This window comes from Xyrauchen texanus, chromosome 27, assembly GCF_025860055.1.
Source record: "Xyrauchen texanus isolate HMW12.3.18 chromosome 27, RBS_HiC_50CHRs, whole genome shotgun sequence".
In the NCBI taxonomy this organism is placed as follows: Eukaryota; Metazoa; Chordata; class Actinopteri; order Cypriniformes; family Catostomidae; genus Xyrauchen; species Xyrauchen texanus.
This window is the reverse complement of record NC_068302.1, coordinates 360,474-384,164: the sequence shown is the minus strand read 5'-3', so window position 1 is coordinate 384,164 and position 23,691 is coordinate 360,474. Positions and strand designations below refer to the sequence as shown.

The 23,691-nt window shown below is 41.0% G+C and overlaps 1 protein-coding gene across 4 annotated transcripts in view; it reads left to right on the top strand.

Annotated features, from left to right (window-relative positions):
- Positions 1-19,175, top strand: part of bpifcl (BPI fold containing family C, like) — a 73,357-nt gene extending 54,182 nt beyond the window's left edge. For 3 of the 4 annotated variants that reach the window (XM_052093738.1, XM_052093741.1, XM_052093739.1), the window contains 5 exons: positions 11,055-11,122; positions 11,261-11,303; positions 11,419-11,482; positions 16,443-16,519; positions 16,638-19,175. In XM_052093738.1, the coding sequence (XP_051949698.1) occupies positions 11,055-11,122; positions 11,261-11,303; positions 11,419-11,482; positions 16,443-16,519; positions 16,638-16,697 (312 nt within the window). In that variant the 3' untranslated portion in view covers positions 16,698-19,175. The remainder of the gene's footprint in view (positions 1-11,054; positions 11,123-11,260; positions 11,304-11,418; positions 11,483-16,442; positions 16,520-16,637) is intronic. The other variant, XM_052093740.1, reaches the window with a different exon arrangement.
- Positions 19,176-23,691: the final 4,516 nt, after the last annotated feature.

Sequence of the window (23,691 nt, the reverse complement as noted above, 5' to 3'; positions counted from 1 at the left end):
ATAATACAAGATGCTTGATTAATATTATCAATCATCTTAATTACCATCAAATACCCGGCGCCATTGTTTCAATGGACGCCGAAAAAGCTTTCGACCGTGTCGAATGGGACTACATGTTCGAAGTGCTAAGAAGATTTGGTTTTAAACCCACTTTTATAGACTGGGTGAAGATCTTGTACAAGATGCCTGCAGCCTCTGTCTTGACAAATGATCTTTTGTCCGTACCATTTAAACTTAGACGCGGTACTGCTCAGGGCAGTCCTTTATCACCTTTGCTGTTCTCCCTGGCTATAGAGCCGCTTGCGATAGCCGTCAGACAGAATATAAATATAGGAGGAATTTTAATAGGAACAAAACAGCACAAAATTTTATTATATGCCGATGATATTCTTTTAACTTTAACAGATCCCGATAAATCAATTCCAGCACTGGTTGATTGTATTAAAGAATTTGGACAAATATCAGGGTATAAGGTAAATTTTGAAAAGTCAGAAATAATGCCCTTAACAAACAGTGGTCAGGTCGAGCCTGCTTATGTTAAACCTTTCCGCTGGGCACCTAAAGGATTTAGGTATCTAGGAATAAAAATCACACCCAAAATTGGTCAGCTTTATGCGGAAAACATCAATCCTTTAATTAGTCACATAAAAGAAAAAGTTACAAGTTGGAAAAAGCTTCCTTTATCAATGCTTGGTAGGATTAACCTTACTAAAATGGTACTACTTCCAAAAATTTCTTATCCAGTGTCAATGATTTTTGTGTTTTTAAATCCAAATGATCTTAAGGACATTAATAAATTGATATCAGACTTTATCTGGGCAGGCAGAAAGCCTAAGCTTAAAATGGATACTTTACAACTTCCAAAACAACAGGGTGGGTGGGGCTTACCAAAGATTGAGAACTATGTACTGTCTATTCATGCTAGAATTGTTTCAGTATGGGCAGATGAACATGATGAGACACCTTGGCTTGAGATTGAAAAAGTAATTAGTCAACCCTTCTGTCTTATAAACTTATTAGATAAACGTGTAAGAGAACTGCCTCCTGCTGTTAAAGACAATTACCTAATTAATAATGTTATCAAGACATGGAGTATTTTGAAGAAAATATTTGGGAAGTCCAAGGCTCTTAACTTTTTTGCAATTCTGGTAGATACCCTAGATTTATCAGAAGGGGGTGCTGGTCTCAATCTCAAGTCATGGCAAGAAGCTGGTATTAGGAGAATGTATGATTTGTGGGACAAAGGTAAATTCAAGACATTTGAAGATATAAGATCTTGATATAATATACCTGCCAACGATTTCTACAAGTATCTCCAGATCAGGCATTACTTAAAATCAAAGACTGGATCTCTGGAGCTACCAACGAACTGTTACTTGCTTGAAAAAACTCTACTGGACTGTCGGAAACGTGGACGTTTTGTGTCTAGATTCTATTCTGAGTTACAGAATCTAATGGCAGACAAACTGAAACACTTTCGAACAACTTGGAATATGCTGCTTAAAGTGTCAATTGACTCTTGAGTCGTGGGAGGAAATAGTAATACTGCCCTCTAGAATATCAATCTGTAATAGATACAAAGAAATGCAGTTCAATATTCTACATAATGTTTACATATCACCTTATATATACAGTAAGTACACTCCAGGTGTTTCTCCAAATTGTCCTAAATGTAACTTAGCTAAAGGCACTAGATATCACTGTCTTTGGGAGTGCAAGAACATCAAGGTATTTTGGCAGGCAGTATGCAGTGAAATCAGTTTGGTGATAGGACAGACAGCCCCACTCAGCCCACTCATGTGCCTACTGGGGCTTATACCTGACCATCTGAGAGCTCACAAAGAGACTGTTCAGTTTCTCCTGATGTTGGCTCGAAAGGCTATAATGACCAAATGGGTTGGTAGCGACGCCCCCTCTACTCAGATGTGGAAGTCTCTGATATCTGAAGTTGTAACTCTAGAAAGATTGAGGTATTGTCTCAATGGTGAATTACACCTGTTTAAAAAATGGGAGAATATTTTAAAGTGTCTGAAGATTAAAAGGTCGTAAACACAAAATGGATATAATGTATGTACAACCATATGACGAGATGCTGTATGTAAAATGGAAATTGTCCACATGCCCATAGATATGGTTATTTATATCGTTTTCTGTGCTGTTTTTTTTTTTAGTATGTTTTGTTTGAAATAACTAAAATGTTTAATAAAAAGAATTAAAAAAAAAAAGTGAGTCATTGAACACAAAATAGAAATTAAACACTTGGTAAAATATTACAAAATACAAAAAACAATAATAACATTGATATATACTGTATGTATATATACAGTACTGTGCAAAAGGCACATAAGATGTTTCACAAAAGCATTTGTCTGAAGATGGTTATTTATATCTTCAGCTTTAGTGTGTTGATAGGAAATATACTTTTTAGACTACCAACATTACTTTTACAGATAGAAACGTTTAGAATAGAAGAAAAGGGCACTCTTCAAGAGATGCCATGACCCCCACAGAGACCCCCATTGAACATCTTGTCAGTCTGAGATTACATAAAGAGACAGAAGTAATTGAGACAGCTGAAATATACAGAAGAACTGTGTTCAAGTCAAGTCAAGTCAATTTTATTTGTATAGCGCCTTTCACAACACACATCGTTTCAAAGCAGCTTTACAGAAGATCAGCATTAACAGAAGATAAAAATGTAATATCTATAATGTCGATGAATAATCATTCTGTAATTAGATAAAATACGATTGTTTATCGTGTTTAAAAATAAGTCATTAAATAATAATTGTATTAATAACCCCAGTGAGCAAGCTGAAAGCGACCGTGGCAAGGAACACAAAACTCCATAAGATGTTGATTAATGGAGGAAAAATAACCTTGGGAGAAACCAGACTCACTGTGGGGGCCAGTTCCCCTCTGGCTAACATCATGAATATAACTCATGTATAGTTAAAGTCATGGTTTAAAATTATTAAACTAAGTAAGTGTTAAGGGTCAGTGTTTAAATATTGATTTTGTTTGAACTGTAAGATTAATGATTAATGTCTTTGAAGTCCATCCTGGATTAACTGCAGAAGATCACATAGATGCAATTGTCTTTGTTAATTGGCTGATGAAGGCTTTTGTTGGCAATTGTTAGTCTATGCATTCCATTTTCAAGATCGTAGTCCATCAATAGTCCGAGGTGATGCAGGCAGAGATCAGGGATGTGAAACGCAGTTCAACCTGGCCAGTAATTTCGGTGAGGTTCGGTGTGGTCCATCCTAAAATTGCATAATTCCAATTTTATTTCTGATTATTTCAATTTTATCTGTAAAGAAATTCATGAAGTCATTACTCTTGTGCTGCGATGAATATTTTCTATGAGTTTACTAAAATATGCTGACCCGGCAGCTTTTAGTGCCTGTCTGTAGCTACAGACACTATCCTTCCATGCACCATGAAATACTTCTAATTTTGTATTTTTCCACATGTGCTCCATTTTCCGAGCTGCTCTCTTGAGAGCATGAGTGTGATCATTGTACCATGGTGCAGGGCTTATTTCTTTCATTTTCTTTCATCGAAGTGGGGCGACAATATCAAGGGTACTAGAGAAGTCTGCATTTATATTTTTTGTTATTTCATCAAGTTCTTCTGGGCTTTGGGGTTTATTGAGTATATGAGATAGATCTGGAAGATTATTAGTGAAGCTATCTTTAGTGGTCTAATGAATAGTTCTAACTTCACGATAGCGTGTTGTAGATTGAGTAACATTAGCTGATTGCAGCATACAAGAGATGAGGTAATGATCATCACTCTGCTGCAGAATTTCGATATTATCAACATCAACTCCATATGACAGAATTAAATCTAGCGTATTATTATGGAGATGAGTTGGTCCTGTTACATTTTGTCTGACTCCAAGAGAGTTGAGAATATCAATAAATGCTAATCCCAATGTATCATTTTCATTATCAATGTGAATGTTGAAGTCACCAACAATTAAAGCTCTATCTACATTAACTACAGGATCTGATAAAGAAATTAGCAAATTCACCAAGGAAATCAGAATAAGGCCCGGGTGATCTATACATTGTAGCAAGGACAAAAGACGACAGAGATTTTTTACAGCATTATTACACACTGACATTATTATGTCACATTAAGCATTATTAGTTCAAAAGACTTACATTTATATCCTGTCCTCTGATTAACACCAAATACTTCACTGTAAATTGTAGCAACTCCTCCTCCTCGACCCTTCAGATGAGGCTCATGTTTATAACAATAACCTGGGGGAGTAGATTCATTTAAACCAGTGGTTCTCAACCTTTTTTGAACAACGCCCCCCCTGACCTCTTCATGATCCTCTTAACGCCAGCCAAACAATTGCAACACTGATACCTGAAGCCTGAGTTTTTGGTAAAAAAAACAACTGAAACAGAAGTTTCTTATTGTATTTAAACTACATGTAAAAGCCTCAAGTTGAGTAATATTGTGTTTGGAAAAAAATGCAAAAACACATGGATTGTTTGAAAGGTATTGCAAATGTATTTAGAAATTCAAACAAATTCAGGCTCACACACAAATTTTTTTAAGATGAACCAATCACGTGAACAATGACGTAACTAACCTAAATGGCCAATGAAAAAGCAGCGGTCGTTCGCGCGCTCAATTAGGCAATATATACTAGGCTTCAAATTTGAATAGCCTACAAACAGTCATTTGATTTCAAATGAGGAACAAAGACGACAACAGCTCGGCCACCTGAACTGAACCGAAGAAAAAACGACGTCAAAAACAGACACTTTTTTTTAATTAATTACGGTCATTAGTGTGAGCCCTGAGCTTGGTGACTGGCAGCCAAATTTTAAAATAAGGACACAATGATGTCAGCTTGAGCCGGAGTGCGCCTGAGGTAACCAAATTGAGACGGCTGCGGTACTTCGTCTGCATGTGCAAAGCTTGACTGAACCCCTGCTCAACAAGGTATGACGTCGGAAAAGCAAGGAGCAGAAGACGAATCCTCTTCCACAAAAGAGGGAAACGCTGACCATGCGTGGCCCACGTGACACGCCAGCCACAGGTCCGAAAGGTTGACTTGGCCTCCTCATCATTTTGGAGGTCGATGAGAGTTTCTTGAATTTCGTCCTCACTCCTGGACACATCCACTTGAAATGGCTCCATCACCCACTCAGGGACATCTAATTGGTCGAGGTCCCTGAAACGGATCTCCATGTACGCCTTCACTGCTCTCAAGTGATCGGTGTAACGCAGCAGGTGGTTGTCGGTCAGCTCATCAACCACCTGAATGTAAGTACAGAAAGGCAGTTAACGTTACTGAGATTATTTTTAGGCTGCCTTTGTAAATTAAAATATACCTAATAATAATACTACTAATAATAATAATAGGCTACCTTGGCCAGCTGAGGGAAATTATTAAATTGGCGCCTGCTCAAATTTTGTTTATACAGCTCCAGCTTGGCGAGGAAACTGCAGATGGTGGCCTTTGAATGGACCAGTGTCACGGCATCTCCCTGGAGCTTGAGTGACACTTCATTCATCTTCCCGAAGAAATCTGCCAGGTAAAAGATGTCACCGCGACAGGACCACAGCGTGTCCCTTAGAGCTGCGTCGGCACCGGCAAGAAACTCCAGGACACTTGTGAACAACTCACACAGCCTAGCCAGACAGTTGCCCTTGGATAGCCAGCGTACCTCGTGTGGAGCAGCAAGTGCTGAAACGCTTCATCGTTCTCCTCGCACAGCTACCTGAAGATCCGGTCGTTCAGAGCATGGGCCTTAATTTTGTTTATGGCCCTGACAGCGATGTTCAGAGACTGGTGGAGAGAAGGACTTATATTTTTGGCCACTAAATTGTGACGGTGCAACATGCAGTGCACTGTTAACACCTGCGGCACACGCTCCTTTAACAAAGTTGCGAAGCCACGGTACCTGCCAACCATAGCGGGAGCTCCATCTGTGGCACAGGCGAGGATGTTGGCGATCGGAATAGAGTTCTCCAGCAGGTAGTCACTCAGAGCCCTGAAGATCATCTCCCTCGTGTGTCAGTGAAGAGATATTTGGCAAACAAAACGTCCTCGGCCACATCTCTCTCAGACATATAACGCATATACGCCATCAGCAGAACATTATTATCTATTGTCGTGGTTTCATCCAGCTGGATACTGAATGGATTTTCACGCAGTGTGGCACACAACTGCTGCTCTGTATCCAGCGCCATCTCCTTTATTCTCAGAGCCACACTGTCATTGCTGAGCGGGATGGCCTGCATCACTGGCGATGGGTCTCTCTCCATGATGGTGGAGATGGCCTCTTTAATCGCTGGGATAACCAGCTTCTCCCCCACTGTAAATGGCAACCCCGACTTCGCTATCAAGAGAGAGATGTTATAGGAGGCCAGTAACCCACTCTCTGTCTGGTTTACCTTCCTAGCGAACATCTTGGAGATGGACTGTTTTGAAAGTTGCTCCTTGAGGTTCTGGAAATACGCAGCATCCTTGGATGCCTTATCGGGGTGAATTTTAGTTAGGTGCTCCTTTAGACGGGACGGTTTCATTGCCTCGTTAGAGAAAACGTGCTGGCAAAGCAGGCACATCGGGAGCTGGATGTTCGTTGGTGAGGGAATAAAGCCATACCTAATGTACTCAACACTATACTGTCTGCACTTCTTCTTGTTTTCCGCCATGATGTTTAAATGTGTTTTGATATCAAAATTGTTTTAGCCTATGTAATTGTGCTTGTGTGCATTTTGATTGGACACATTAAAAACCACGAAACTTGTGTACATTTTGATTGGACACATTCTTTCTACCACTCTGACAGCTGCCGGCTGCGGCATTTGTTTTTAGGCGTTGCTATGGAGATCATTTGCCGGTAACTAGCCGTGTGGGTTATTAGCAACATTTAAATATGAATTAATTAATTTGCACAGACATAATTTTATTTTACATTCAAATGAACATTGTATGTGTTGTCAGAGGCTTAAACGTTGTGATGAATAACAGTGAGTAACGTAGGGTGACCACCTGGCTATTGCTCTGTTGCAGGTCAGCAGACCTGATTTTGCGGGACACGAGGGAGAGAACTTAAGTTACTATTATTATACTAGGTGAATAACTGCAAAAAGACATCTAATATAAAATCAATATTTATATTATTATGACTTTATTATTCCCATCGGCCAATTACACATTGCAGAGTAGAGATGCGCGGATCAGCTCTAACGTCACCCGAATCAGCTGTTAAAAACAAACTCACCATCACCAATGATTTTCTCCGATTAGATATCCGCACCCGATCATCACATTACAATTAAAATTCTCAGGGCCAGATGTACTAACGCTTTTGCGCCCACTTCAGGCGTATTTGTTTCGCAAAGTGCGCATAAAACCATGGCGAGGTATGTACGAACGGGACGCACCGAGATGAAAGCAGATTGCCTGTCGCAATTGAAAATGGCAAAATGCGCTTTCAGTGTCATAAATATGCATTCATGGGATGGACAAGGGGAAAGTGGGAGTGTCACATAAATAGATGGGAGGGGAAGCGTAAACTGCGCCTAATTATGTATTCAGCGTTATGTACAGAAAAAGCCGGTGAAAGCGCTCTATTTTGCGCTGAAAATTCTCCGCCTCTTAAAAGCATGTGTAACTTAGGAAGCGGCTCTCCTGGCATATCCTCCTGGTGAAGTGGCAGAAGTAATCCGAGCAAGACGAAGACATAGGCTAAGGAGAAGAGCTGAAAAGATTTTTGCGCAGGCCGCCTGTTGAGTACCTCTGAGTAACGCCCCCCATTTGTGCCTGAGCCCCCCTCTCTGCTGCCTCGTTCACACCGCCCCCCAACACTGTCCAAAAGCCCCCTAGGGGGCGGTACCGCCCCCCTTGAGAAACGCTGATTTAAACTAATATATTCATCTGGTTTAAGCCAGGTTTCAGTCAAACAGAGTGTATCCAATCTATGATCTGTAATCATTTAATTGACAATTAGTGCTTTGGTAGAAAGAGATCTAATGTTTAGTAGCCCTATTTGTATATGATGTGTATTTTTTTATTTGTTTGTTTTGTTAAAGTTTGACCTTAATCAAATTTTTTCTAAATGATTTAGTGAGGGTATTGTGTTTGGTAGTTCGGGGAACAGACACAGTCTCTATGAGATATCTAGGTGATACAGTCTCTATGTGTTGTAGTTTATGTGACCTGTGTGACGTCTCAAGGCAGCTAGCAGATGTTCGGATTAACCAGTTTGTCTGCTTCCTGACCTGGGCCCCAGTTAGTCAAATACTATCATTAAGACTATGAGCCAAATTACTAGAGAGGAGAGCGGCTCCTTCCCTGGAGGGATGGAGTCCGTCTCTCTTTAGCAGGTCAGGTCTACCCCAAAAAATCTCCCAATTGTCTATAAATCCTATTTTTATTGACACCACTCAGACATCCAGCCATTCAGTGACACTAATCTACTATAAACCTCATCACCATGATGAGCAGGGAGGGGACCAGAGCATATTACGGTGTCTGACATAGTTTTTGCAAATTCGCACACCTCTTTAACATTATCTTTAGTGATCTCCGACTGGCGAAGCCGGATGTCCTTAGTGCCGACATGGATAACAATTTTAGGAAATCTACGTTTAGCATTAGCCAGCACTTGTAAATTTGATTTGATGTCAGATGCTCTGGCCCCCGAAATTCAATTAACAATAGTGGCTGGAGTCTCTATTTCCACATTCCTTACAATGGAATCGCCAATAACAAAGGCTCTTTCAACATGATTCTCAGTGGGCGCATCACTAAGTGGGGAGAATTGATTGCAAACCCTAACAGGAACGGGAGACTGGTGTCTCTTTGTTGAGCAAGTATGCCGCCGAGACGGCACCCAAATACCCTGCTGCAGGGGCTCTACAGCCGGAACCAAAGTGTTTATGTTGCTCTCTGTACTACTACTCGCATCCAAAACAGTATCTACCGGCTTCTCTCTCTCACTGACCTCCACTAGCGTTCGGATGAGAGTCTCTAACTCATTAACCTTCTCCGTCAGCCTGACTAATTCCTTACATTTATCACATGTGAATCCCTCACTGCTGACGGAGGAGGCTATTGTAAACATGTGACATGCAATGCAGGAAGATATAACATGAGCGGATGCCATGACTTACCGCAAATTGTTTGTTGTTAGTTGTTCCTGAGCGGTGAGGGTTTGAGATTGATGTGAATCCCTCACAAAATTGTTTGTTGTTGGTGGTGGTTGCTCTTGATAAGCGGTGCTTTGAGATCGATGCAATAATCTGTGTACCGCAGAGGAGAAAAAACTAGTGCGTGCTGAAAAAATGCATGCAGTTTAATCGTGATAAAAATAGAACACAGATGCAGGTGGAATATGCGCGCAGTTGAAACGCAATAAGAGAATAATACAAGGGAAACCCGATGCGCGCTTAAAAATGGCAGATGTTAAGGATTAAAGGCTGAAAACAGATATATAAGCGATGCTAACAAAAAAAAACTAGCAGGCTACAAACACAGACTCTAGCTAGGTGCCAGCAGCAACAGGTAAAATACATGTAGATGAAACCGGAGAAAAGCGGAAAAACCTGAAACGCGGTAAAATGACAAAGGACATAACGATGAATTTAACGATGAACGTTGAGAATAAGAATAAGCAATGCTAAGCAGCCTACAAACAAACTCTTGTGCAGTCTGTGGTGAATTCTCCAAAATGCTTGGAACATCCGATCTGCCAACAACCAAGAGAAACTGTGTCCAGGTATATCTTGGTTTATTGGGGCTATTTTAAAGGCAAAGATGATCACACCAAATATTTAGCTTTTTATGTTTACTGGAGTTTGTATGACATTAATTGAGAAATGAAAACTATTTATGGCATTATTTTTGAAGACATCCTCACTAAGCAACAAGTGCCTACAACTTTTGCACAGTACTGTATATATATTAGGATGTCAAAATCTGTAATATATACTAAGCTCAAATATTAATCATGACTAAATATCAGTAAACAGGTTTGGCTTGAACCTTGGCTGAAAGCTTTTCAATGGTCAGATGTTTTTAATGTTTTTGAAAGGATAAAAGCAACATTTTCCGGTTAGAGAAGACCTCACCGGGGTTATGATGTTTCCAGCTACACTAAATACACGTTCAGACAACAAAATTACTGACAAACATGTATGTACTCCATTAACAAAGACAATATGAAAATATGCATCATGAGGAAAATTAAACAATTGTTGATGAAAATATGGTGATAAATAAATAGCACAGCAAGATAATGTAACAATGTTTTAGAAGAAGAAAAACCACTTCAGTTCTAGTATTTTGCACCATAGTAAGTGCAACACATTGCATGTACAGTATATGAGATGACATACAAAGTAACCCCACACTACTTCACATGTCGTATTAAAATTCAATATGACAGAGAGACAGTATAGCCGATATGGGAAACATTGGTATTGTTGAAATCCCCATAACCCAAATGAATCCATACGCACAACCCCCATAATTTTGGGACATACTATACAAAAGTTACAGGCAAAAAATAGAGATTTTCCACAATTCTTGACCCACTGTCTCCAAACTTTCCATGTACACTTACCGAGTTTCGTTTCCACTGGACAAAGCATTACCGAGATACATCCTCAAATCCATTTTCACTGTGTGAACTTCTCAATGGCGTAACTTATAAACAAAGGATAATATTCTGTACTGTCATTTCTGTGAGGCCAGTCTGCCGATACTACCCAGAAAAATACCTTATCATCCTGGGAGGGCGTCCTCTGGTTACAAAGTGCACCAATCACAGCTGTTGTGGTCTGTATTGATGCAGTGACATTTTTGAAGAGATGCACGTCAGGCTGTGGCGTCGGCTAGACCATAACCACTGTAGCTACATGTAGCCTACAGCATAGGTTCAACACAGGAGTATAAATCAGACTTTACTGTAAGTGTATGCCACTGCAGCTGCTATTTCAAATGTTGAATTGTGCACATGATGTCACTGTTAAGATGAATACAGCTCACAGTTTCTGAATTTCTGTTGTAGGACAGCAGCTTCAGTGGAAACGCACAGATTGACAATATACACCTGACTGCAGCTTTCAACATGAACAAGTGAGCATGTGTGTATGTGAGTGTGTGTGTTTAATTAAAGTACAGCCTTTACCTTTGTAGTATTTTGAAAGTCTAGATATGTAACAATTGTTAAGTATTAGTTTAATAAAACTCTATATCTTCTCCCTTTGCGTAAAGTTTAACTCTGACTCTCGGATCATCTGAGATTGGTGATTTCAATGTGAGTTCTATTGATTTCTATCTATTATCAGTGATCATTTATGTCAAATATTCACTGATTAACATTATAGAATGAATGTTTTATTTGTGTAACCAGTAATGTTTCAAATATACAGACAGGACCACTTGAAAAACTGTTCAAGATGGCAATGAGCACAGTTGTACTTCCAAAATTAAATGGTAAGAACACATATGGAATAGTATTGTAACGCTTTACATAAAGGTTTCATTTGTTAACATGATTTAACATGACTAACAATACTTTTACAGTATTTATTAAACTAATATTTTTTTTAATCAAAAGTTGTTTATGTTAACATTAGTTCATGTACTATAAACTAACCACAAACAATTGTAGTTCTATTCAATAACATTAGCAAAGATTAATAAATGCTTTAAAAATAGATTAATTATTCATACATAATGCATTAATGTTAACAAACAGAACCTTATTGTAAAGTGTTAATGCTTTTATTAGAAACAAGGTCATGTTAATTGTAAACTCTGAATTAGCACTAGTTGTAAGTGACAGTATGAATGGGGAGATGGAAGATGGATTTATTAGAAATTTGTCTAGTTCCAGAAGTATTTTTCATATTAATTTTTCCATGAGGATTTAATAAAGTACTTCATAAGAGTACATTATGAATCAAATCAACCAGCTCTGACGTGAATCACAAGATTACAAACTTTGATTTGAAGCTAAATGTATTTGAATATCAGACAGAAAGACAAAACTACACAGCTTTGCCTGTTGAACAAAAATAAATACAAATAAAATAAAAACTGAATGAAAAACTAAAAAATCTGTATCTCCATGTTCTCCATGGAACCGTTCCTGCTCATCTCCAAATGGGACCTACCATTCAATGAAAGAAGTGACAGCAACAGGCTGAAGCAATACCTCTGATGTTGAGACTTTACTCAGACACTGAGACACTGATCAAGATGTGCACTATCCTGCTTCTTGATGATATTCATTATAGAAAACGATGATTCACAGATGTAGGTGCAGCTGGCACCCCCAAAATGTGTATAATTGTACCGTTTGCACTGCAAACACTCCGGATCTTTTTTTGAAAGGCTGCTTATTGTGTTTTGCCTTAATATACATCATTTAATGAATATCATATGCTCCTGGGATTACAAATAGCAGCAAGGTTCGGCAATTAAAAATATCCCATAAAAAGACTCTTTACATACAATATTTTACTGTACACAAACAAACTTCAGAACCACACTGCTATTTTTATTGCGAGGAAAATAAAATATTGCAATAATTTCAAAAAAGTAAAGACCGTGAACCAGTGATGACTTATTTTTAATATTAGGCCTATGCATCGTATTTTATACTGTACTATACATGTTATTCTTAATGTGCTCTATTGTGCATCACAGAACCTTGTGTTATATTATCAAGGCATTAATCCAGACATTGTAAAATGAGTAGTTGGGTTCGGGAGTCCGTTTACTCGTAGCAAAATACATGTTAAAATATAAACAGGATGATATTTATGCAACATGCGTCAACACCATGGAAAGAACATAATGAAACAGTTATGCCAAAATAGGTCAATAAATACCTTAAAAGCGTTCATCTAACATTTACAGCTGGGCAGGGCAGGAGACTGCGAAAATGTATGTAGAACAGCATTAACGCCGCCTACTGTACGAGGGCGGAATTTTTAAATTTTTCACAGACTCTGTGTGTGTTTCGTGCAAAATCGTCACAGATTTGGTGTGAATAGGCCTTTGTGTGGGCCAAACATTTGTCTTTTATGGGCTGCCTATTGAGGAGCCCTGGTGTAGGGAGAGCGAATCGATTGAGTCATTTATTTTGTGTCATGGGAGTGGGCGGTCGCTTTGTTTCTTGCAATTCTCTATTTGGTGCCTTTTCCCCTTTAGGATCATGGGTAGTTTAGGCATAACACTATTTAATGCAGTTTTTAGCAGAAATACCATAGACTGATGGCTTCAACAGAAGCAAAAACCAAGCTCACGGTAAAAGCTCATGGTAAATCTTTAAAGATTTATAAGTTAAAAATCAATTCCCCAATGTAAAAAATAGAATAAAAATAAGATCTTTACTTCTGGAACCAGACTGTTATTTCCACAAAGTACTAATGTTGTTTATAAATTTCCTTGTGATGAAGTAGTTCCCTTTCTGTCACGGACTCGACATTGTGTCGATTGTAGTGACACAAGGGGTCTCTTCTGAGAGCCTCACGTACCTCTGAACTTGAACTTGAAAAAAGGCAGATTTTTCATGTCCCGCTACATACATAAAGGGAGCGGGCGAGCGTCTGTCAGACAGATTTTTTCTTCGGAGCCAAGCGATTGTGTGTTCAGCGAGCTGTGTGCGCGACTGCTTCACCACCTCTGCAAGAGAGCTTTTCCTGTTGGAATTGATGGCGCATTCCAGCAGCTTTCTCCTCTCTGCACGCCATGCAGACTCTGCCCCTGGGCGCTTCGACAGACGGATGCCATTTCCCACATTGTGCCGTGCCGTCGCAGCGCAGGCCGTCCTCCATCTGCTCGCGGTGGGCATCCCCCTGTGAAGAATCCATCGGCAGCTCCGCCTCAACCTGGGCCCAGCTCTCAGCCCCAGCGTCGACCACCCCACAGGCGGCGTACGCCCCCTGCCTCTAGGACCTCTTCTAGGGCCCGTAAAGCCCCTAAACGTTCCTGAGACGGCGCACCCAGGAAGTCAGATGTTTGTTCTGGAGCTGGTAGGATGACCACCCCATCCCCCGGTTGAGGGCCAGGAGGAGAATACGCAGTTCTCCCTTTTAATTTCGCTGCACCCCTTTTGGGCTGCAGTACCCAAATTATCAATGAAAGAGTAATATCCTCACTTCCTGGGTCATCAGACAGGTGCGGGCCGTTCTCACGGCACCCCGGCACCAAACCCTTGCAGTCATGGCTCCCTGGACGTGACCATCTCAGCTCCAGACCCACGACTGCCCAGCCCCGGCAGGCCAACGCTGACGAATCTCAAGGCCACCCCTGCAGGACCTCCTCCTCTCTCTATAAACCACCTTCTGTCGGATGCGTGGAGCTAGGTAAGTGCTTTGAGTTTTTTCTCAGCACTCAAGCCTCGGGATGCTCTTCTGCCTCCTGACGCACTATTACCTGCTCCCCCTGCCACAAGGCCCCACCCAGTACATCCAAAACGATCGTCCCGTTAGTGCCCCTCGCACGGAGCATAGACGCATGGCTTGCACTTTCCAGCCCATAGCGATGGCTGGCCAGTACCATCCAACTCGGCTATGCGATTCAATTTACCAGGCTCCCACCTCATTTCAGCGGTATTTGCTTCACTCCAATGCCAGCACCTTACGAGCAGAGATTTCCACCCAAGGACGCGATAGAGCCTGTCCCTCCAGCCGAGATGAAGGGTCTCTATAGCCCTTACTTCTCAAAAAAGGTGCTGGGTTGCGGCCAATCTTGGACTTGTGAGTTCTCGACCGGACATTACACAGACTCCTGTTCAAAACGCTCATTCAGAGGTGAATTCAAACCTGCATTCAGCATCAAGATTGGTTCACGGTGGTAGACCTGAAGGACATGTAGTGTCCCTAGTGACCTTAGTGGCTCCTTACTGTCCCTACCTGGTTCACGGATCTCACGCTCCTCACGACAGCACCTCCCTGGCAAATTCCCCTGAGGAAGGACCTTCTTTCTCAGGGACGGGGCACCCTCTGGCACCCACGTCCAGACCTCTGGAACCTCCATGTCTGGCCCCTGGACAGGACGCGGAAGACTTAAGCGGTCTACCACCTGCTGTTGTAGACACAATCAACCAAGCCAGAGCTCTTGAAACCTCAGGGTTGAGTCGGTCTCATCCCGTGTTCTGTCAGGTCCGAGCTGGTAATCGAACTAGGTAATACGGAACAGCCGACCAGGTGTTCCGCTTGCACCTTGCGCACTTCACCAAGCTGATCCAGTGCGAATTCTCTCCCAGGTTAGCCAGTAAGCTCTTGCTTCCTGGATGCTCTTCCTCCCTAGCCCTCTGGCCGCGAATTCAGCGGAGGAATTTGCCACCAGACCCACCACGAGTCGAGTGCTCTGTGTTGGGCTTGGGCTCCACAGGCATAGTTCCTACTTCAGGCAAATCCCTGTGATGTATTTTCCGGGGTATGGTCCCCCTTGCTGGCAGGACCCACATCTCCCTTGGGCAGTCCTCGCTGCCCCCCGGTCACCGTGTCTGTAGCAACTCTTCCCTTTTCAGGCAGGATCTACCACCGCACCATGTCCACGGGTGGCTTGACAACCCCTGTGTGTATTAGCCACAAGTTACCTCCCCCCAGACTGGGAAGGTTGTGGTCTCCGCAGGGCCTTTTCCTCCTGAACGAATTGGAATGGAAAAGGACGCCTTCCCTGATGCATCTATAGCATTAAGATAGCCCCAGCCTCCTTTTAACTCTATGATGAGAAACATAGAGAGAGAAAAGGCTGCGGCTGGCCCCCATGCAACTCATGTCGCCTGTTTCCGTATGGGTACGGGGAATCTAAGAGCGGTATATGACACCTTTTATTGGTGGTGTTGGGGAGGGTTACGTGCGGGTGACCCAGCTGCTTCAGGCACGCAACAGCCTGTTTGCACCTGGCTCAGCAGTCACTTAACACAGGTTAGTGCATGGCGTTTTGAAGTGGGACCCCTTGTGTCACTACAGTCGACACAACGTCAAGTGAGTGATAGAAGGGGAATGTCATGGTTACTGTTGTAACCCGATGGAAGGAACAAGACGTTCTGTTCCCCTTGCCACGTCACTATTTCTACCACTGTAATGCACCGTAACCTTATTCTCAGGGAGAACTGCGTATTCTCCTCCTGGCCCTCAACCGGGGGATGGGGTGGTCATCCTACCAGCTCCAGAACAAACATCTGACTTCCTGGGTGCGCCGTCTCAGGAATGTTTAGGGGCTTTACGGGCCCTAGAAGAGGAGAAAGCTCTTGGAAAGTGCAAATACCTGTCTGACAGACGCTCGCCAACTCCCTTTATACCCGTATGTCCGGGGTCGGGACATGCAAATTCTGTCTGCCAACCATGACATTTTGATCTCCTTTTTTTCAGTTGTACAGTGAGTCTGGTTAAGCACGTCTCTAACATCTGGATTATTGTACTTTATATTTTAGCTTACCTGAAGATTGGTGTTCCCTTACCCACTCTGCACGGCTTTAGATTTAGTAATTCTGAAATATTCTTAAGAAACGTGAGTAATATTAATAAATGTTTGGGTTCTGCAGTGATGTATGGGTAAGTCTTCATTGTATTGTTAGGTATAGTATGGCTCTGTTGACCTGTTGTAACAAGAAAACTCTTTCTTTCAGGGTTTTGTGCTCATTGTGACAGATGTTGAAGTCCCTCATGATATGCCAAGTGGTCTCTGAGATCCAAACATAGATTGTGCTGAACAACATTATTTCTCTACAATGCTTAAATATCATTTACATTTACTAATAACTTACATTCATTTTTCATAAAATTATTTGTGAAATTCCTTCCTAAAATATATATATATATATATATATATATATATATATATATATATATATATATATATATATATATATATATATCATAATCAAGCTGCCCAAAATGTTTACAACAGTTTTACAATAGTAACACAATTGTTAATTTGTTATACAAGTATGGTTATGTTTTTTTTGCAACCCTCATGCCATCCCAGATGCGCATGTATCCTTTGTGCCATATCCATGCATGTTGGGTTCAGCCTGAATGGTTTTTGCAACGGGCTCCATGTCCAGGGCAAAAAGTAAAGAAGAGCAGCCCTGTCTGGTATCTCTATGTAACTGAAATGAAGGAGAAAGCATTTTATTAGTGAGAATACTCTCACACCGCATAATTTATATCCATTTTTAAAAACTTTCACCAACAAGCAAAGACATGAGGCCACAACAGCTGATCGAAGGCCGAAGGAGTTTCGAGAAAGAGTGCCTGTCTGGTATAAAACCTATCTGGTCAGTGTGGATAATTTTACAAATTAAATAGTTAAGTCTATGAGACAACGTTTTAGCCAATATTTTTGGGTTGCATATCAAGATTGAAATTGTCCTGTAAAAGATTACTTCCACTGGGTCTTTCCCTTTTTTAGGTATTACAATTATGATGGTTTCAATTAAGGTGGGAGGTAATGTGGCAACCTATTTGCGTGAGTGTACATTTCTTTATTTAACTTACTGGGATATCCATCAAGGCCAGTGGCCTTTCTACTTTTCAATGTTTTAATCATATTTTTCTTGAACTGAAAGTTCTGGATTGAGAAAATCTCGGTCTTGCTGAGTTAGGGTTGGAAGGCTGTGTTGGACAAATATGGGACCAATATAGTATCAAAATTATTCACAACTGCATAAACACTTTTCCATCAATTCGATAAATGTCATACATGCATTTGCCTATCCACACAAAAATGAATGCCTTTAAACTTGTGTCTGTAAAATTTTGAATTAAATGAATGTACAGCCATTTGTACAAATAGACATATTTGTGAATACAAATGATCCCTTTTTTATAAATGTGACAATTTGTATGTCTAACCAAAGGAAAACATTCCAAATTAACCACAAAATGGCCTTGTGAAGCATTGAACGTGAATTTGTGGATCAAGTGAGTACACCACTATTTGGCGGTGTCGACTACAGGAGCAAAGCGTAGCTTTGAAGTTACCTCCATTTCTCAAGCAGCACAAATGTTGGCTAGAAGACTTGAGTTTATATGCATTTAGTGGAATTCTCTTTTAAATCTAACTATTATGCCACGACTGATATTGTTGTATTATGAATAAAAAAAAATATTATTGACGTTTTGGGATCTCTAGATTCATTTATGGATTTGAGCTTGCCTCACCTTTTCATTAGAAGCTTTACATATATATATAAAATGTAAAATTTTCACAGAAGAAAGAAATCATTTGTGTTTGGAACAACCCAAATGGATGTGCAGGTATGACTGAATTCTGCTGCTACTTTGAAGAGGGGAATCTTGCTACTATGTCCTCCTTAAACTCACACAACATACTTTTCAACTCTGAAAAAGTAATTCACAAAGCTGTGCATAACATATTTGCCATGAAACATCAGTTAGAATATAACTTTATATAAGAATCACTAATGATAACGTTTAACTTTAATACACTCCATGAATTTGTCAAAATGACCAGTCCACTAATGAACAATTCAAATGTTTCTGAAACTTTGAGTATCATTTTGATTAGAATAGTACATAGTGCTCGAGAAGTCTCTGCAATGTAGTTGTTGCGCTGAATCTATAAAATTATTCTCAAAGAACTACATTTCCCAGAGTGCACCAGCAGTAGCAATCCAGGTGCTTGATTAAGAGCACCTGCTGAAGCATGAAGGTTAACAGTCATTCAGACAAGCAAACTTCAGAGAGAAGACACTCCAAGTTCACTCATAGGTTCAGTCCAAAGACGTCAATGGTCGGTGAAATGTTTAATTTACTTTTATGATGTTTGAAATACTGTTAAATATGTTCAAGCTATGTTTAACTTCTGTGTAGATGGTTTAAGGAACACATTACAGCATAGACTTCATTGATTTTGTGTTAAATGGGTTTGTGCTAAGAAATATTTCATTTGTGTTTGGGAAAATTAAAAGCATAAGATTTAAAGGATGGTACAAAGTTACAAATGGTAAAATATAAAATTTCTGGTAGATGTTAAAAATTTACAAATGAATTTGAATTCATGAAATCATAATTTTTCTTTATGTAAAAGGAATTAAATGTTTAACTCATTTAAAATTTATTAAAAATGCTTAACTAAATGTTTAATTAAAATGGTAATGTTTGTTCTCTGTTTTGAAGGTTTACAACCTAACACATTACAACCTAACAAGTTGAACAGACCAATCAACTGACAAAGAAATTAAAATAAAAGTGATTGAGTCGGAACATTGAGTTGTCCTTGTGTACTTTGGATGTTGAACTGGAGGAGGACTTGACAGTAGTCCATCAAATCAAATCACTTTATTGTCACCACCATGTACACAAGTGCAACAGTGTGTGAAAGTCTTGTGTGCAGTTCCGAGCAACATAACAGTCATGACAGTGATGAGACATATACCAATTACAATAAACAATTTACATATCAAATGTACATACTTACACAATAATAATATACAATGTACAGATAACAATACACACAATATAGAATATAAATACAATAAAAAAAATTATAATAAATAAAGGTTATATAAAAAAATATGCAGTAGTTGTATTGTGAGGAGAATATAATTATGACAGTCCAGTGTGAGATAATAAAATTAATAAAGTGCAGTGCTGATGTATTTTGATCTTGAGATCAAGTGTTCAAAAGTCTGATTGCTTGGGGGAAGAAGCTGTCATGTAGTCGGCTGGTGCGGGTCCTGATGCTGCGATACCGCCTGCCTGATGGTAGCAGTGAGAACAGACCATGACTCGGGTGGCTGGAGTCTCTGATGATCCTCCGAGCTTTTTTCACACACCGCCTGTTATATATGTCCTGGAGGGAGGGAAGCTCACCTCCGATGATGTGTCTGGCAGTTCGCACCAGCCTTTGCAGGGCTTTGCGGTTGTGGGTGGTGCTATTGCCGAACCAGGCGGTGATGCAGCCAGTCAGGATGCTCTCTACAGTACTGGTGTAAAACCGTGTAAGGATGTGATGGTTCATTCCAAACTTCCTCAGCCATCTCAGGAAGAGGCACTGGTGAGCCTTCTTCACAATGGCCTTGGTGTGGACGGACCATGTGAGTTCTTCAGTGATGTGGACACAGAGGAACTTGGAGCTGCTGCCTCTCTCCACTGGTGCTCCATTGATGTCGTGTCAGAGTGTGCTCCTCCTCTCTGTAGGCTGTTTCATCATTGTCAGTGATCAGACCTACCACCGTCGTATGGTCAGCAAACTTAATGATGGCATTGGAGCTGTATGTTGCCACACAGTCATGTGTGTACAGGGAATACAGGAGTGGGCAGAGAACACAGCCCTGCAGGGCTCCAGTGTTGAGGTTCAGTGATGAGGAGATGTTGTTGCCCATTCTAACCACCTGACGTCTATCTGACAGGAAGTCCAGGATCCAGCTGCACAACGAGCCGTTTAAGCCCAGAGCCTGGAGTTTCTCATCAAGCTTGGAGGTCACTATGGTGTTGAATGCTGAGCTGTAGTCTACAAACAGCATTCTCACATGTGTTCCTTTTTTCCAGATGGAAGAGAGCAGTGTGTATTGTAGATGCAATGGCATCATCAGTGGAGCGGTTGTTGCGGTAGGCAAACTGCAATGGGTCCAGTGAGGTGGGCAGCACAGAGCAGATGTAGTCTCTGATTAACCTCTCAAAGCATTTGCTGATGAGTGTGGTCAGAGCAACAGCATGCCAGTCATTTAAACAAGTGATTTTGGCTCGCTTTGGTACAGGCACAATGGTTGACGTTTTAACCCCCTGTCTGGGACTACAGACAGGGAGCGGGACAGGTTGAAAATGTCCGTAAAAACACCAGCCAGTTGGTTTGCGCATGCTCTGATGATGCGGCCCGGAATGCTGTCTGGACCCGGATGTTCACCCATCTACGGATGTTCACCCATCGGAAGGATCAGGTTACATCCACTACAGAGACGGAGAGTGAACTAACCTCTGTAGCGTCAGCAGCGAGTGCTCTCTCCTCGAAACGAGCATAAAATGTATTTAGCTCGTCCAGGAGAGAGGCAGCGGTGTTCAGATGGAGATTTTATTCCCTTTGTAGTCTGTGATGATGTTAATTCCCTGCCACATACTTCTAGAGTCAGTGGTGTTGAACTGTTCAATTTTGTGCCTGTACTGGCATTTGGCTGCTCTGATAGTTTTACAGAGGGCATTACTGGCTTGTTTATGCTCTTCTGCGTTCCTGGAATTAAAAGCGGAGGTCTGCGCATTAAGTGCCATGTGAACATCGCTGTTAACCCATGATTTCTGGTTGGGGTAGATCCATATTGTTTTGGTCGGAACAACGTCCTCTATGCACTTCCTGATGAAACACGTTACGCTATCAGCGTAAACCTCGATGTCGTCATCAGAGGCAGACCAGAATATCTCCCAGTCCGCGTGATCAAAACAGTCTTGTAGCATAGAGTCTGATTGGTCCGACAAGCACTGGATCATTCTGAGGGTGGGTGCTTCCTGTTTCAGTTTCTGCCTGTAGGCTGGCAGAAGCAGAATGGAAGAATGGTCCGATTTACCAAATGGTTGGTGGGGGAGGGATTTGTAGCCATCTTGGAAAGGAGAATAGCAATGGTCCAAAACCCGGTCCCCTCGTGTGTTGAAGCTGATATGTTGGTGCAATTGTTTTCAAATTGGCTTTGTTAAAGTCCCCGGTCACAATGAACATGGCCTCAGGGTGCATGGTTTCCTGCTCACTTATACTCCCATACAGTTCCTTGAGTGCCCGTTCTGTGTCGGCTTGTGGGGGGATGTACACAGCAGTGATAATGACCGCTGTGAATTCCCTCGGTAGCCAGAATTGTTGACACAGAAGCATGAGATATTCCAGATCAGTTGAGCAGAAAGACTTGATAAAATGTTTGTTCCTCTGATCACACCAAGTTGATCATAAAACATGCACCACCACCTCTGCTTTTACCTAAGAGGTCTTTCGCTCTGTCCACTTGGTGCATGGAGAACCCTGCGGGTTCGGAGTCTGGAATCTCCGCAGACATCCAAGTTTCTGTTTCCGGCAGATAATGCAGCAGTCCCTCGTCTCTCGTTGGAAAGAGATCCGCACTCTCAACTCGCAGAGCTTGTTGTCCGGAGATTGAACATTTGCAAGTAGAATACTGGGTAGTGAGGGTGGATTTGCACAACGTCCGGTTTTCGATGTGTAATTGCAGAACCAACGTCCAAAAGCATTTCTCTGTCGTATACAATAAGGCAGGCAACATCCAAGACAAAAAAACAAAAAACTGTAAACAAAACAAACAATAAATTGCAGTGTTGCGTTGGAGCTCGCAACGCAGCAGCCATACTCGGTGCCATCTTGAGTCCAAATTATTCCAATGCTATCTTTACATAAACATTAATACAATTCTGAAATCAGCAGGTTTACCATTCATGGTGTCCATGCGAAGAACTATTCTTCTGTTGTCTTAATCCATCTGCTCCAGTTTTTCTTTTAAAGCACTGCATGATGTGCATTTTTGTCGAGATGTACAGTCCTAAAAATATATATTTGCTAGTATAAACGGTTGCAATGTTTGTACCTACCACAGCCTAAACTGTCATAATGATGCACTAAAGCATGACTCACATTTAACTGTTCCTTTCGTTTTTCCAGTAATTTGGATAAAAGACTAGGCCTCCTTTCAGTCTTAAATAAAGAAAAGCATAGCTACTGCTTTTAGTTACAACAATGTATCAGGATGAAATACTATTTTAAACTATTTTAAATGCTGCAATATTTCAAAATACCCAATAATCAGATTTTAATAAAGTATATTTTATGATAAGGGTTTCTGTAACTTAAAGGGTTTCTCTTGAACTTCCTAAAGTTACTAATGGACAGCCTCTTCTGTGACCTTACTTATGCAAGACTTTCTTAGGAAACAATCTAAAGCTTTTCTGAAGGACGCTGGACCTAACATTTGCTAAGCTGTAATTGGCCTGTAACTGTGGCGGCACCTGTGAAGCTCTGAACAACTCGGACCAAAAGAGTGGAAAGGTGAACTAATAATTTCTGTTTCCTGTACAGCGCCTATGCGCTTTTACATTTACATTTACATTTATTCATTTGGCAGACGCTTTTATCCAAAGCGACATACAAAAGAGGAAAACATCAGCGAATCATCTTAGGGAGACAGTGGTACAAAAAGTGCCATATTACAAAGTTTCACTATCATCATAATAGTATGCAAAACAGATTTAAGTGCAACAAGAAATGTAAATGATAATAATTTATTTATTTATTTATTTTTTTTTTTTTAGTGACCGGTTAAGTGCTTTGGAAAAGATGTGTTTTTAGCCGTTTTTTGAAGATAGAGAGTGAGTTAGCTTCCCGGATTGAGTTGGGAAGGTCATTCCACCACCGTGGTATGATGAAACTGAAAGTCAGGGAAAGTGTTTTGGTGCCTCTTTGTTTTGGTACGACAAGGCGACGTTCCTTAGCCAACCGCAGGCTTCTGGTGGGAACGTAGCTCTGCATAAATGTTTTTAGGTATGCTGGAGCAGACCCAGTGACTGTTCTGTATGCCAGCATCAGGGCCTTGAATTTAATATGTGCATGAACCGGCAGCCAGTGGAGAGAGACAAAGAGTGGTGTAACATGTGCTCTCTTAGTTTCATTAAAGACCAGACGTGCTGCTGCATTCTGGATCTGGATTCGCTTTTCACCTAACGAACGAACGA